The sequence below is a fragment of the Babylonia areolata genome, chromosome 2, assembly GCF_041734735.1.
Source record: "Babylonia areolata isolate BAREFJ2019XMU chromosome 2, ASM4173473v1, whole genome shotgun sequence".
Classification (NCBI taxonomy): Eukaryota; Metazoa; Mollusca; class Gastropoda; order Neogastropoda; family Buccinidae; genus Babylonia; species Babylonia areolata.
The window spans coordinates 39299133-39314964 of NC_134877.1; the positions used below are offsets into that span (position 1 = coordinate 39299133).

Below are 15832 nucleotides of genomic sequence, written 5' to 3' on the forward strand. Positions count from 1 at the left end.
GCAACCGTGAGACCTCGTGGGTCTCCATGGCGAAGCTGCGCACCGTGCGGACATTGGCCATCGCCTCCTTGGCCTTGTCCCCAATGTCGGCCATCATCTCCTGGCTGGAGGTGCCGATCCACTGCAGTTTCAGGTTCAGTTTCAGTTTCTCAAGGAGGTGTCTGTCATTGCGTTCGGACGAATCCATATACTACGTCACACCACATATAGCTAGGCAAACGCCTGACCAGCAGCATAACCCAACGCGCTTTGTCAGGCATTGAGTGCGTTGTTATATATTTGTGTACCTATCAGAGTGGATTTCTTCAACAGAGTTTTGCTGGAGGACAACCCTTTTCGTTGCCATGGGTTCTTTTTCAGTGCGCCAAGTGCGTGTTGCACACGGAACCTCGGTTCGTTGTCTCATCCGACTGACTAGACGCTCAGTTTAATTTTCCAGTCAAACCTGCGAGAAAGGGCGTGTGCGGGATTCGAACCCACACCCTCACAGACTCTGTATACTGGCAGCTGAGCGTTTTAACCATTCTGCCATCTTCCTCCACTGCGCCATGACACACACAATCTGAGCGCACTGGTTCGAATCACACCAGCAGTCGCCAGTACTTCTTCCCCCTCCACTAGACCTTGAGCGGTGGTCCCTGGACGCTTGTCATTCGGATGAGATGATAAATCGAGGTCCCGTGTGCAGCATGCATTTAGCGCGAGTAAAAGAACCCACGGCAACAAAAGGGTTGTCCCTGGCAAAATTCTGTAGGAAAACCCACTTCGATAGAAAAACAAATAACATTGTAGGCAGATTTTTTTTTTTTTTTTTTTTTAGGCCCGAATTTCACACGGAGAAATCTGTTGTGACAAAAAAAAGTAATACAAATACAAATACGCAGACACTTGCGTCTTAAGGCGTTGTTTTTAGTCTGTTTCAGTTTTTCTTTTTTTTCAGTTTCAAGATCGAATGCACCGTGACACAAATACTGATGTCTCAAGGCGCTGTTGTTCGTGTCTGTTTCAGTTGTTGTTTTTTCAGTTTCACTTTCTCAAGGAGGCGTCATTGCTTTCGGACAAATCCATATACATGCGCTACACCACATCTGCTATGCTATGCAGTTGAGCCTGGGCAGCCTCGAGTGCAAGCATGCATATTTGTGTGTACTAGTCAGAGAGGCTGTGTTCTTCCGAATGTTGCCAGAGGGACAACACTGATGTTGCCATGGTAGAAGATACAGGAAAATTCCGAACTTAAGCAAGCTTTGCGCTGCCAAAAATCGTTCATACACCTCAGCGCAATTCAGCCACTGCTATATCTGGGGATTTTAGTATCTGAGGTAAAAACAGACTACTATCCGGCCTTTCCATACGACATCTCAGGGGTTAGGAAGTGTCTGAATTCAAACCAACTAAGATCCGGCCTTCTGATTCAATATCTCAGGGGTTAGTAGCTGTATGTGGTCAAAACAAACTAAGATCCGACATTCCAGTTAAACATCTCAGGTTTTAGTTAGTGTCTGAGGTCAAATCAAATTAAGACCCGACCTTTCAATTCGACTCCTCAGGGTTTTTTTTTTTAGTGTCTGTGATAAAAGCAAGCTACGATCCGGCCTTTTGATTTAATATCACATGGGCTAGTTAGTGTCGGTGGTCAAAACAAAGTAAACTCCAGTATTTCAATTCAATATCTCATGAGCTAGTTAGTCTCTGTGTCAAACCAAACTAAGATCCAGCCTTTCAATTCGATACCTGAGGGGTTTGTAAGTGCCTGAGGTACAAACAAAGACGCGGCCTTTCCACCCGGTATCTATGGGGTTAGTTAGTGTCTGTGTCAGAACAAACAAAAACACAGCCTTTCATTTTCAATTTCAAGTCCGTTCTCCTGCATAGTGATGAGACACAGACGATGACTAAGATTACCCTCCGTCTTTTCTCTCCCCCTCCCCCCCCCCCACACCTTTCTCCCTCCTCCTCCTTGTTCACATACCCCTCCTTCTCCTCCTCTGGCTTCTCCTCCACCTACTTCTTTATCAATCAGCTTTTGACGTGACCACACTAATCCTTATGTTTAGAGTTGTTAGAGATCACAAACACAGAGGGAGAGAGAAAGAGAGAGACTGGCGAGTCGAAGAGAAAGACTGACAGACAGAAATACTGAGGGAGAGAGGGAGGAGGAGGGGCCTCACCTTCATAACCACACCATAGAAGAACGAGACGGCCACAAACGCCGGAAGAAAGGTGAGTGTGAGGAGAGAGAGCTGCCAGGAGGTCCGAACCGTCAGCACCATAGCACCAGCTGCAGCCACCAAACAGCACTGCAGTCTGTCACATTCTCTTACTTCCTGTACCAGTGAGAATCTGCCCTGATACGATCACTAGAAATTCACACACACACACACACACACACACACACACACACACACACACACACACACACTCGTGCGCGCGCGCTATACACATCAACACCCACCTCCTCAACAACTTTACCCACCCACCCATCCACGTATCCATCAACGCACCTGCACAGAAGATGTCCCTAAGGCACAGTTCCAGACTGGGAGACAGACTGTCTCCAATCACTGCCACGTCGGTCAGCAGTCTGGACACCAGTTCCCCTGTATAACACAGCATCCAGCATACGTGCATGTTGAACGCGGGATGTAGACGTAGGAATCGGGGGGGGGGGGGGGGGGGGATGCAAATTCCGACCCTCACTACTTCCCACACAGTGAGAAGTAAAAAAAAAAAAAAAAAAAAGAAAAAAAAAGATAAATAGATAAATCTACAAAAACAAAAAAGAAAAAAATACCGGTTCATTATATGAATCGAACCCAGGTCACTCGCTTCGTAGCTGAGTGCACCATCCATTAGGCCACTGCTCCAATGTTATTTGTTCAAACTAATCCACTCGGTCAAAGACAATACAATGCAACAATAAACACAAAAACGCTGAACACAACAGGCAGAAGCTTATAAAGCATGCTCTTCAATGTTTCTTCCAGAACATAATTATGCACACACACACAAACTGATGATAGTTTACTGCGGATCAGTGGGGTGGCGAGGGGGAGGAGGGTATTGGCGGGAGGGGGGGGTGGAGTTGAGGGGGGCCGGGTGGAACCCACCTGTGTCGTGCTCGTCAAAGAACGGCACAGCCTGAGCCATGACGGAGGCGAAGAACTGGTAACGGAGACGGAGGGTGATTCTGGCCACGTACATGCTGAACATCCACTTGTGCAGCCAGGTACACACCAACCTGTGGGGATACAGGTTGGAATACACAAACACACAGGCAGCTGTAGGAACATAACGTATATCCCTACAGGCATAGGCTCTCATGAAAACATACCCTCTCATACGAAAGGGATGTGCTATGTCCACTGTGTAAAAAAACGCACCAGAAAATAAAGTTAACTCTGTGCTTCAGTGTCCTGCCCTGAGTTACATCAGAGACAAGTTCATTCCATTAAAATATCGTGGTCAGTCATCAGACTCATCTTACTTTCAGGCATTAACACAAGATGATGTAAAGCGAATTGCTTTGTGCTTACACAACGATGAGCGTCTTGTGGCAGTTGTCAGTCTTCCCAACACAAGGAAGGCAGCCTGTTGTGCAAATGACTCGATCCGTGTTTGCAGAGCGCTGAAAGCTTCGTCTCTGACAGAGGACAGGTGCTATGTAAGTAACCATGTCATATCAAGTACCTGCAGGCGGCGACGAGAGTCAGGCGGAGGACGGTGTGTCCAGTGGAGTGGAGGGGAGGGGTGACCAGCAGGCTGTCTATCAGCTGACCAGTGTACATAGGGATCAGCAATGAGCCTGACAACCACAAGGTGGGCGTACGCTGAATGGTCAGTATGTGGTCTTAACGGGGATAGGTTACTTGTGGGAGGTGTGTGTGTGTGTGTGTGTGTGTGTGTGTGTGTGTGTGTGTGTGTGCGCGCGCGCGCGTGCGCTTGCATCTGTTTTCTTGCCCCGTGTTGAGATGCCGATGTCTGCATCTGCGTTTTCTGTGGTTTATTGTCTGTCTTTTCTCTGTCTGGTTTGGGACAGGCTATCACTCGCTTGTAGCCTCCCTCATCCCACACCCTCAACACACACTTGTACCCAGACTCTCTGTCTGTCTGTCTCTCTCATCATCATCATCTCCTTCTCTCTGTAAATGCACACACACACACACACACACACACACACACACACACATATATATATATATATATATATATATAGAGAGAGAGAGAGAGAGAGAGAGAGAGAGAGAGAGATCCACCCACTGCATTCACCACAACCACCACTTCCATTACTGCCATCAGCACCATCACCACAACGACAGTAACAGCAGATACTTCTCCAACTTACAGGCGACGGCGAACAGAAGGAAACACAAACCGCAGAGGATGATGTGAAGGTCAGGAAGAGAGCTTTTCAGAAGTTGGAACAGTGCAGACGTTCGGCCTAAAGTCTGAAAGGAAATGAGGATGAGGAGGATTACGATGATGGGGATGATGACGTTGATGACGATAATTTTTTTTCTTTAATTTTCAAAAAAAATCATAAGACGATTGCTGCTGCTGATGATGAAGTTGGTGATTATAGAGAAAAAGGTGGTAACAGCATCAGTAATAAAAGAGCAACAACAAAAATAAAATTTGTAAGCAATGAGATGAGAACGAAAATAAAGAAGTATGTTGTTGTTGATGATGGTGGCAACAACGATGGCGATGATGACAGTGATAAAAGTACCAAACACCGAATATTAGCCACAGCGAGACGTCCAGATTATATCATACATCATAAATCTGGAGCAAACACTGTCATCAGAAATAACAAATGTTGATTGAAACCTGCTTTCTATCTCACCAACTCATTTCACACACGTACATGATGTGCACACACACACACACACACACACACACACACACAGGACCCACGCACGCTCACACACACACACACACACACACACACACACACACACACACAAAACACTCACATAAACACACAAAACACTCACACAAACACACGCTCACATTCTCCATTTAAATGACCGAAAGATGCAAATATCAGAAAAGACCCCGTCATCAATTATTCGGATTTGAATCTTTATCTGTTCAAGGAGGTCTAACACCCTTTTTCACGCTCAAAGACATTCCCAGTGTTGGACATGATCAACGAGCTGATCAACCTTACCGCTGATACTGGATCCGATTCTCCCTTGCTCGATGTTTCTTCAAGCAATGGGCACTCTTCACCCTTGTCCTTTGACCCTGCGTGCTTCACGTCCTGCACGTGCCGTGACCATAGCAACAGTCCGGATGTGACGATGCAAGCCATGCCTGTCCACGCCAAGGAAGCTTTGTGACACCTGCGAAACCAAATGACGCCAGCGCATGTGAGAGTGCGTGAGGGGAAAAAAAAGTTCATTGTTTACAAGTGAATGAAGATACGCATGCCTTAATGATGAACAGAAATATGAGGAGAGACAGAGATGAACACAGCGAGAGAGAGAGAGAGGGGGCGGGTGGGGAGGGGGGGGGGTGTTGTGTTAACATAAAATCGTCGAATGCTTGAAGCTGTTTTCGGTAAATAATTGATCACTATCGCTGACATTATAGGCAATTCCCTGACTGCTGAACCTCAATGAAATGAGGTCAGTGTGACATGAATTTGAAGTGCAGTCAGGCTACAACTCTTTTGTGTACTTTAAGTGCTGTTATTGACTTTGCTACCCAAAAGGAATGCATACCAAACCTGAAGGGGAAAAGTCCAGACAAATAATGGCGACTTTCTAAATACCGAATGTAACCAGTTTTGGAAAAATGTATATCAGGCATACACGAATTTTACGAAACACGTAGAATTCAAAGAGCCACACGAGGTACTGCAGAGCCCCTCTTTTACAACGACAAATTTAGAATTGGTAACAACACAATTCACTACAAATACTGGACAAACAAGAATATATTTCTGGTTTGAGATGTTGCTGAGGATGGGTGCTTCTTCAGTTACACATGCTTTACAGAAAAATATAATATTAATGTAAATTATTTAGTGTACATGGGATTGAAACGTTCGATAAAAAGTTATCCTGACCAGTAAGCTCTGCTGGGGAACAGTAGACCTTGGGGAACATAGACAGGCTCCCTCTTATCTAAGCGAGGTGACAGCCATTCATGGACGAGCATACTCGTCAGCGGCATTCAAGCAGTTAATAAAGCGCTTTGGATATTTTCTTTCCTACACTTGCCACTGAGACTTCCGCAAAGGAAGACGTTGGTTTGCAATGGGCCCTATATTCTGAATGAAGACTCTTCCTTTGTGATGCTCGTTTAGGTCTACTGTACGCTTTATGGAAACAGCAATGATATTTCTAATCATAATATTACATAAAGTTGTCAGTCATCAAGTCTAGTCACAAAAACGTACGCGAACGCCTAAAAAAAAAGTTTAAATGAACCACTGATGCAGAAAACTAGTAATGAAGATATGACAATTAAAAAATAAAGTAATTAAAAGCAGAGGTGGGGTTGGGGTAGGAGTTCAGAAAAAAGGTAGACAGACAGGCAGGCAGACAGAAGTAACAGAAAATCACCCTCACGTCATCGACAGTCCACTGACCAATCATTTAAGACTTCACTCCGCTCGGAAAACAGCAGCACTTTGGCGCTGTTGTACATCCACGTCATCAACATCGCCATCAAGATGACGTAGAACACCACGTTCCGCATCCTCGTTTCACCCTTCTGCGAGGCAAAGAGCACGGAGACCCAAAGACCCCACAGACATGATCGAACAGCTCCCAAGACCTTGAGGTCGAGTAAGGTGCGTGTGATGTCATTGGTGAGCAGTGATGACGTGTCGTCGAAAGCTGACGTCACATTGGCCGTTAACGTCACGTTTGGAACTGATATCACAACGGGAGTAATCGTCGCGTTGGAAGATGACGTCAGGTTGTCCGTGGCCGTTTGTGGAGCTGGGAGGAGCAGGATGGTGGAGAGGTCGGCAAGGGGCCACACAACCATCACCACCTTTGTCACTGTCCACAGCATCACGATCGGTATAGGGCACAACACAAACACACGCGCGCGCAAGCACATGCACGCACACACACACACACACACACACACACACACACACACACACACACACACACACACACACACACACACACACACACACACACACACACACAAATTAAACTCTGAACTATTTCAAACACAAGTTGATTATCAAATGAAATGTTTCGAAGGCAAGAAGTTGAAACTGCAGATTTTGTAAATGAAAAAGGTAGATATGTTTTTTATGTAAGGAGTTTCATTACCACAAATGCATGCTACTTTAGAAGTATGTTTTGTTCTAATGGCATCCAACCGAAGTCTGTATATACGACTGGTGAGCCTCCTGCAACTGACTGTAATGTCCTTTTGTTTTAAGAGAAGACATACGATCGATTTTGCGCGAGTCATAGTTAGCATTTTCTCTGACAGGGTGAGACTTCTGTATCAGTTTATTGACATGGTTCCATCACGTTTTCTCCAGTAGAGAATAACCTTCATGCAAGGAACAGGAATACGAATTTATATGGGATGGTTAATACTCATTGCGCCTTTTTTCGCACAATGATCCACCCGCTCATGTTTGTAATACAGATTTAGAATCGACGCAAAATAACACTTGAAGTATGGTAATGGGAAGATTAATTGAACGATCTAATCCCATTAATGTAGCCATATGTTCTGCTGTGAATATAGCTTTTTTTTCTAAACTAGGTAATGTCAAATGTTGCGGTTTTCTATTTTTCTTCTTCTTTTTTTTTTTTTTATCTCCCATTTAGGTATTGCCGTGAATGATAACCGAGGGAAAGTTTGATTTGGGTTTACTCCCGATGTTCTTGATAATTATGTCAGAGGTATAAGTACCTTTAGTTGTGAGAGAGTGAACAGACTGCGTTCTTTTAGGGAAATGAGGGTTTGATTTTAAACTGATCTCGGCAGTATTTGAATCTTGAACTGTTGAACTTTTCAAGATATACTTTGCTGATACAAGTTTCATATGTTCTTCAAAGGGTTTTTTTTCTGTGTATTTGTTTTTTTAAGTTGAATTATAAAGTGGAACACCAACAGCAAGCTTATAATTATGCTTAACTATCGACATTTTGTAATTTTTTAACATGTGTTTTGGTGCAGAAAAGAATACCTCTTGTGCATAGTTTAGTGGTGAGCATACCAGCGATGAGTTAGATGTATCATTACAGAGGTATCCTGTCCCCAGAGTTGCTTGCTAACAATCTTTAATAAGCCTTTGTCATGGTATTCCAAGTGTGATTTCCATGCCAATTTTGATGTGAAATAAACACCAAGGAATTTTACTATTTGTTTATATTCAATCACAGTCGCACCTATTTTAGAACTAGGTAATGTGTCTCGGTTACAACCAGGATTAAACAGAACCGTGCAAGATTTTTCTGGCTGCAGCGTCAACCCTTCTTCTTCTTCTTCTTCGTCCGTGGGCTGCAAGTCCCACGTTCACTCGTATAAAAGTATACACCAGTGGGCTTTTACGTGTGTGACTTTTTACCCCGCCTTGTAGGCAGCCATACTCCTGTTTCATACATGACTTTTAATATACTTTGAATCGTTGTCATAGGTGAAAGTCAGTGTTGTTACTAAGGGTAATAACAAAAACAAAATCTGTTTCACCTTCATACCACCTTCGCATGACTCAAAATATACTTATAGTATAAAAAGAATTAAGTCCAGACTTGGTCAGTTACCGTGGGAGAGGGTGTATCATAGGTAAGTGGTCAGTGCAGTACTGCGAAATAGACCGCTGGAGAGATCCGCGGCCATCTTGGATCTTGCGCATGCGTATCGAACTTTTACTCGAAATTGTAAATAATGCCAAAGGCGATCGACACAAGCTTTTCAGTTTTTTTCAGTAGCTCAAGGAGGCGTCACTGCGTTCGGACAAAACCATATACGCTACACCACATCTGCCAAGCAGATGCCTGACCAGCAGCGTAACCCAACGCGCTTAGTCAGGCCTTGGGAAAAAAACAACAAAAAAAACAAAAAAAAACCAACATAACACTCCCTACAAGAGAAAAACAAAATAGGACAGCAAAACTACGATCAAGATAATAAAGCGCTTGGAATATATTTCATATTAACTTGCACTGATTGAAAGAAATTATAATGCTATATCTAATAAATCTATCCTTTATGCTTTAGGTTAACTGTAGTTAGAAACAAGATTTAATAAATATTATAAAGTTTCATCATCAATCTATCCAAAAATGTACAACGCCTAAAAAAAAGTTAAATAACCATGATAGAAACGTAACGAAGAATGCAATTAAAAAGCAAAGTAAATTAAACAATTTGAAGGATCACAAAGTTAACAGACAGCACGACAGCAGCATAACAGAAAATGCACCTACGTACATGACAGTCCACTGCACCAATATTAAGCCACTGCTCAAACAGCACATTATGAGCGTGACATCAGCTCCACAACACACCATCAAGATTACGTGACACCACTTCCCATCCTCTTACACACCTTTCGAGGCTAAGACCCGCAGCCCAAGACCCACACTACAACACTCCAAACCTACAACACGATCTTGACAGGATGAAACACGTACATTGTTAAAGTTAATGATATCACACGGGATAATCGCCGAAAGAGTCATCTCGTATATAACAGTATGTGGAGAGTCCAAGCACACACAACCACACACACTATTACCTTCACACTCCGTCGTATAGCACCACCACCTCCCACACACATGCTAACGCATCGCACTCACCACACACACACACAACACACACACACACAAGACACACACACAAGCACACACACATACCCATACTCCACCCACACACACACAAAATCCGAATTCAAACGTTGATTATCAAATGAATGTTTCTAAGCAAAATTAAACTCAGTATTTAAATGAAAAAGTAGATAGTATTTTATAAGAGTTCATTACACAATGCATGCTACTTAAAAGTATGTTGTTCAATGGCATCCAACCGAATCTTACTATACACTGTAGCCCCTCACTGACTGTAAGTCCCTTTCTTCAAAAACGACATAACGATCATTCCATCATACGAGCATTTCCGACAGTAGACTACGTACATGTCTTTCTGACACTGTTACACACGTTTCCTCTGGACCTTCATCAAAACCAGGATCAAAGAGGCCATCGCTTTTCGCACAATACCACCCCATGTTGAAACGATTAGAATCGACGCAACGAGGGAATGGGAAATAATGACATTTTCCCAATGAGCCATAAGCTGGGTTAGTCTAGATGTCTGTTGCGGTTCTATTGTTTTGGTAATGGCCCCATAGGATCTGATTCCGTTTTGATGGAAATATGTTTTGCTGCAAGGTTAGGTTTTGTGAGAGAGTGAACGATTTCTTTTGGGATTTGAAAATGAGCTCTCCTCATTTGATTTGACGGCCGTCTCAGTCTCTTCTGCTTCTATTTCTTCAAGGGATTCGATTGGTAAGTGTGCCTTTGTAAACCTGAGCTTATAATTATGCTTTGACGTTTTTGTAGATTTTCCGTTTTCGGTGAAAAAGAATATTTGTGCCAGTCGTTGTGGTGAGTACCAGCAAGTGATGTTCTTACTCCGCCCCAGATTTTCCTCTTTAAACACCTTGCATGGTTCCAGGGCGTTACCATGTCATTTTTTAATACCAGGAAGTTGTACTATTGGTTTATATCCATCACGGTCCCACTCGTTTTCAAATTATGGTATGTGCGGTTACAACCAGTTCGGTGAAATCTTGCGCAATTCTTCTTCTTCGTCGGGGTGGAAGGACGATAAGACCACCAGGGGGCTGTGGTGCACCTACCGCTTCAACTCTTTCCATGTTTATACGGAATCGGTTAAAAGCAGCAAAGATATGTGCTATCCTCCATTTCTTCAGTTGATAGCATCCATTTAAACCAAACTGTACAACATATGCACAATTAAAAAAAAGAACAAAAACTGAAGCAAAAAGTCGAAGAAAGCCTTCTGTTTTGCACTTTCTTCCTCTCTCGATCGCTTCGTTGCTCGAAATTTCGGAGAGCCAATCAACTTCAAAAGCACAGATCGTGACGCGCCTCTATAAGTCATGTCAACACGGAACTCTCTAATGGTCTATTGTATGCCGGTGTTCAGCGCCAGCTCCACTTGTGCGTGAATAAGATCCAGCTGTGGGCCCAGGAGAACGGGTTAAAATTCCACCCAGTGCGCTCATTTTCATATCCTCACAGACCATTTTTCGGACCCGGAGACTCAACTCGGAAAAGACACCATTCGGGTCGTAAATGAGACCAAGCTGCCGGGAGTCACCTTCGATAAGAAACTGAACTTCTTCAGCCAAAAAGCACTCAACATCTCAACTCAACATTGCGTAGTGATGACCCACATGGACCAGGGAGCGGACTGAAAGTTTCACCTCCTGTACAGAGCTTTGGTCAGCTCCAAACTGGACTACGGCTGCATGGTCTGTTGCTCCGCAAGGCCGTCCTACCTCAAAACTTCAGACCCCATACACCATCAGCGGTTCAGGCTCGGTCTGGGAGCGTTCAGCACTACTCCGGTGTGTAATCTATATGCTGACCTGGGGAGCCAAATTTAGTGTCCACAGACAAAAAATATTCCCAAAGAAAATAAGTTTAGTTTACAAGGGGCACATACGTATGAACACACACATGCATATATATATACATAAGCCTACATATGTTTATATACAAACACACCAGACACCCTAAACACAGGTTTATCACACAGACTCGAGTTGTGTGTCGACACACATGAGCCAAACAATGTTAGACACCAGTACAACACAAGACACAAGTGATCACTCAGTTCACCTGCTGTTACGCATAACATTCTCAACGTTCCTGTTTCCCAGATACCCACGATATTCGAGACAAAGCGTGAGCGAAACTGGCGGGTTCGGTGTTTCTCATTACTTCTGGATTGCATTCGATCTTCTGAAGCCCCGCCCAACATCTCTGAGTCAAGAGCTTCGAACACACACGCATACACACGATGCCTGTGCTCTTCTCATTCTCGTTTGGTGTGGACTTGGATATGGCTATTGGGAGGGGAGGGGGGGCATTGGGGATGGAGATGTGAATCAGTGCAGATAGGCAAACTCAGGGAGAAAAAAACCTATGCAAAAGTGTTTATCTGGATAGCGGACGTGGAATGCAAATTATGTAGACAAGGAAATATGCTAGGCAAGCGCGGAAAAAAGCCGCCAGAGGCGTGTTCAGCGTGTCAAATAACTCCAACCGAACAAACTTGGCGCCAATAGATCGTTAAAACTCCAACAAGTTCAGCACGGTATGGCCTAGAGGTAACGCGTCCGCCAAGGAAGCGAGAGAATCTGTGCGCGCTGGTTCGAATCACGGCTCAGCTGCCGATATTTTCTCCCCCTCCACTAGACCTTGAGTGGTGGTCTGGACGCTAGTCATTCGGATGAGACAATACACCGAGGTCCCGTGTGCAGCATGCACTTAGCGCACATAAAAGAACCCACGGCAACAAAAGGGTTGTTCCTGGCGAAATTCTGTAGAAAAATCCACTTCGATAGGAAAAACAAATAAAAAATTGCACGCAGGAAAAAATACTAAAAAAAATGGGTGGCGCTGTAGTGTAGCGACGCGCTGTCCCTGGGGAGAGCAGCCCGAATTTCACACAGAGAAATCTGTTGTGATACAAATACAAATACATGTGGCTGACTGCTGCCGCGCTGATGCTGATCTGTGGGCAGACAACAGATACTGTACAGAAAGCTAGTAAGAGAACTCTTTGGGATCAAAAGGAAACAAGCATTTTCAATTTCATGTAATTCATACTAATTTTTTATTTTTATTATTAATTGGTAGAAGACGCAAATTCGCTTTTATGAGTGTTTCCAGTTTCTTACCAGTCATGACATATCATAAAGAATGAAATCAGTATTATGCCGACTGCAAAGCTGAATTTACGAAGGCAGCACGGGATAATTCATTTTAGTTCGAAAGAACAATATCTAAATATCTGTTAACCACATCTGTTTCAATGAACGTTGTCGGCGCTCTGTCCAGACAATTAATTCGGAAAGTATAGAAGGCAGATGATGGCAAAATCGACCAACATCATATATTGATTTGAAAAGAACGGTATGAAATACATATTTTTCTGTGGAAATGAACCGGTATTTGCAAATGTGACTCATGAACCCTGGCGCAGTAGACGTCAATTTAGCGTGGGATATAAATAATAATCATGATAATAACAATTAATCATATGTTTTATTAATGAATATGTATAACTTTGTTGTAACATGTGTAACACTGAATCCAAGTTACCTAAACTAACTTTCCCGACATAGATATTTGAATTACTGGATTTATAATAATGATAAAAATGAATTTATCATGCAATCCTTAGCCTATCCAATGAAATCAAACAAAGTCTGTGCAAAATTATGTATTTCATTAATGATTACCTAAAACCTTATGACACATGTAACATGGAAACCAAAATACCTAAACTAACTTCCCCACCCTAGATGTTTTATTTTTTTCAGAAAAACTGCAGGCACTACATTTTCACATCAATTCTCCCCAATGTTTTAACTGTTAAAGTACTACTGTTCATCTTATCATGAAATGGGAATAGTATAAATTTATATCTCTCTTGACAAAAGTTATCCTCTTTATCTGAAGAATTGTGATAAAACACCAGATTCTTTGTATCTTTTTATTCGATCAGTCAACAGAAAACTTATTAGCGTTATCCTCAGTGAACAAATCTGTAGGATTACAGAAAAGCAAAATGTAATAAAAGTAAAACTATGAGAAAAAACAACAACAACAACACTAACAGCAACAAACAAAAACAACTAAGAATACGGAATTTCATTATCTGCGTAAAGCAGAACCGAAGAACATGTGTTCCGTCTCCGAACGAAACACTTGACTTCATCTCAAGCACTTCTGAACGTGAAATGCTTCAACCTTAATTTTAGAAAAATCATTCAGAATCAATATACAGTTTGGTTTTTCAGAACTTGTGTGATGTAAATCGTGGCTGTTCTAATAAAATTATGCAAAACAAAAAGCAGGTAGGGACTGACGTGTTTCGGATACAAAGATTTTTTTTTTCCCCATTCCACACTTCGTCTGTCACGCGAACTGATAAACTACATCATTTCGTGATAAAACATCACCAGACAACATAAGTCAGAATCAAGGTAATCAAAGGGGGCGATGTTCCACTTTGAACTTCGTTGTTTGAAATTTTTTAGGCAACAAGTCTTCAAATGAAAGCAGTCTTATCGAACAACTTGAGCTGACTTATTTCGAAATCTAATATCCGAATATGACCGCATCTCACCATGTTTGAGAAACAGTGATTGTGTCTAAACTTAATCGGATGAGAGAAAATGCATAAACAAACCATAACAACGACGAAATTAACATGCACAGTTTATTTTCAAACAATACATCAACCGCTGGGTGCGAATGAACATATCAGAGATTTTCGTGTAGCATATGTACATTTCACATGCTGTTGGAAACACCACACTCTCTGAATCTGTATTCCAACACACACGATTGAAGGGTGTTTGTCAAACCGATTTACGCTTTCCCGAGGTGAATCCGCATGATTTATGTGAAAACGGTTCTAATTTTGTTTACATGTATATTTTTATTGGGATGTTTGCATGCACAGACGTAACACAGAAAAGCGGAACCAAAAAATAACATGCGAAGTTGATTGCATTTAAATAGCTGAATCAACATTTTACCAGAAAACGAGTTTATGTGCTGTCGAAGATGTGTTGACCACCTGTTGCAAGTAAGAACGTGTAGTGTATTCATGAATGTGCTTGCCTTTGAATGGATGAAAAACATGTCAAGTGTAACGGGTTATTTACGTCTGTCAAACGGTTTTTTTTGCGTAATATTTCAAACTTGATGTACCATTTTTATTAATGATCAATGTTTTATTATAACAACAAATGAATATAGATCACGTCTGTATGTACTGGATTTTAAATAGGTTTGTACTTATTTGTGTTGACCACTTCATGTTCAGACACATTACCATGTCACAAAACGGCGCCGAATATTTGGATGTTTTTGATCATTTTCAACACGCTGAAGACACAAGAACAAAACAGATTCTCACAAAATTGTTGCAGATATTTCTCTATTCAATTGCAATCCTGATAACATGTGAAATATTTGAATAATCATTGTAAACACATGTCTATATTGAATCATACTGAGAGACCCCCAATTCCAACTTGGAGACTTACCCATTTTCATCTTCCATGCAGTCTTTGCTCTTCGTGACTATCTGATGCACTTCATTTTGCCACCTTCATACTCCAGCCAGATGCATTCTTTTCCCACGCTAAACTGACGTGTCTGCTGCGCCAGGGTTCATGAGTCACATTTGCAAATACCGATTCATTTCCAAAGAAAAATATGTACTTCATACCGTTCTTTTCATATCAAGACATGATGTTGGTCGATTTTGCCATTATCTGCCTTCCATGCTTTCTGAATTAATTGTCTGGACAGTGCTCCGACAATCTTCATTGAAACAAATCTGGTTAACACGTATTTAGATATTTATATTCTACTGTGACACGTTAATATGCAGAGCATGAAGTATATCCAAGTTGTGCATTGCGTAAAATGTCAAAATAAATTGTACTTACGAGCAAAATGATACTGTGCTGCCTTCGTGAATTTACCTTTATATAATACTGTCTTCATTCTTTATGAAATGCCATAACTGGTGAGAAACTGGAAAACATTCATAAAAACAAATT

At 42.2% G+C, this 15832-nt stretch overlaps 1 protein-coding gene across 1 annotated transcript in view; it reads right to left on the bottom strand.

The window, feature by feature from the left end:
• The window catches only part of LOC143277414 (uncharacterized), a 24281-nt gene extending 8967 nt beyond the window's left edge, over positions 1 to 15314 (bottom strand). Inside the window, exons 1-8 of the mRNA XM_076582218.1 lie at positions 15311 to 15314; positions 6602 to 7019; positions 5236 to 5348; positions 3691 to 3805; positions 3111 to 3241; positions 2505 to 2600; positions 2172 to 2281; positions 1 to 121 (exon numbers count right to left, since the gene is read on the bottom strand). The exon at positions 1 to 121 is cut by the window's left edge and continues 77 nt beyond it. Of these exons, the coding sequence (XP_076438333.1) occupies positions 1 to 121; positions 2172 to 2281; positions 2505 to 2600; positions 3111 to 3241; positions 3691 to 3805; positions 5236 to 5348; positions 6602 to 7019; positions 15311 to 15314 (1108 nt within the window). The remainder of the gene's footprint in view (positions 122 to 2171; positions 2282 to 2504; positions 2601 to 3110; positions 3242 to 3690; positions 3806 to 5235; positions 5349 to 6601; positions 7020 to 15310) is intronic.
• Between the last annotated feature and the right edge of the window lie 518 nt (positions 15315 to 15832).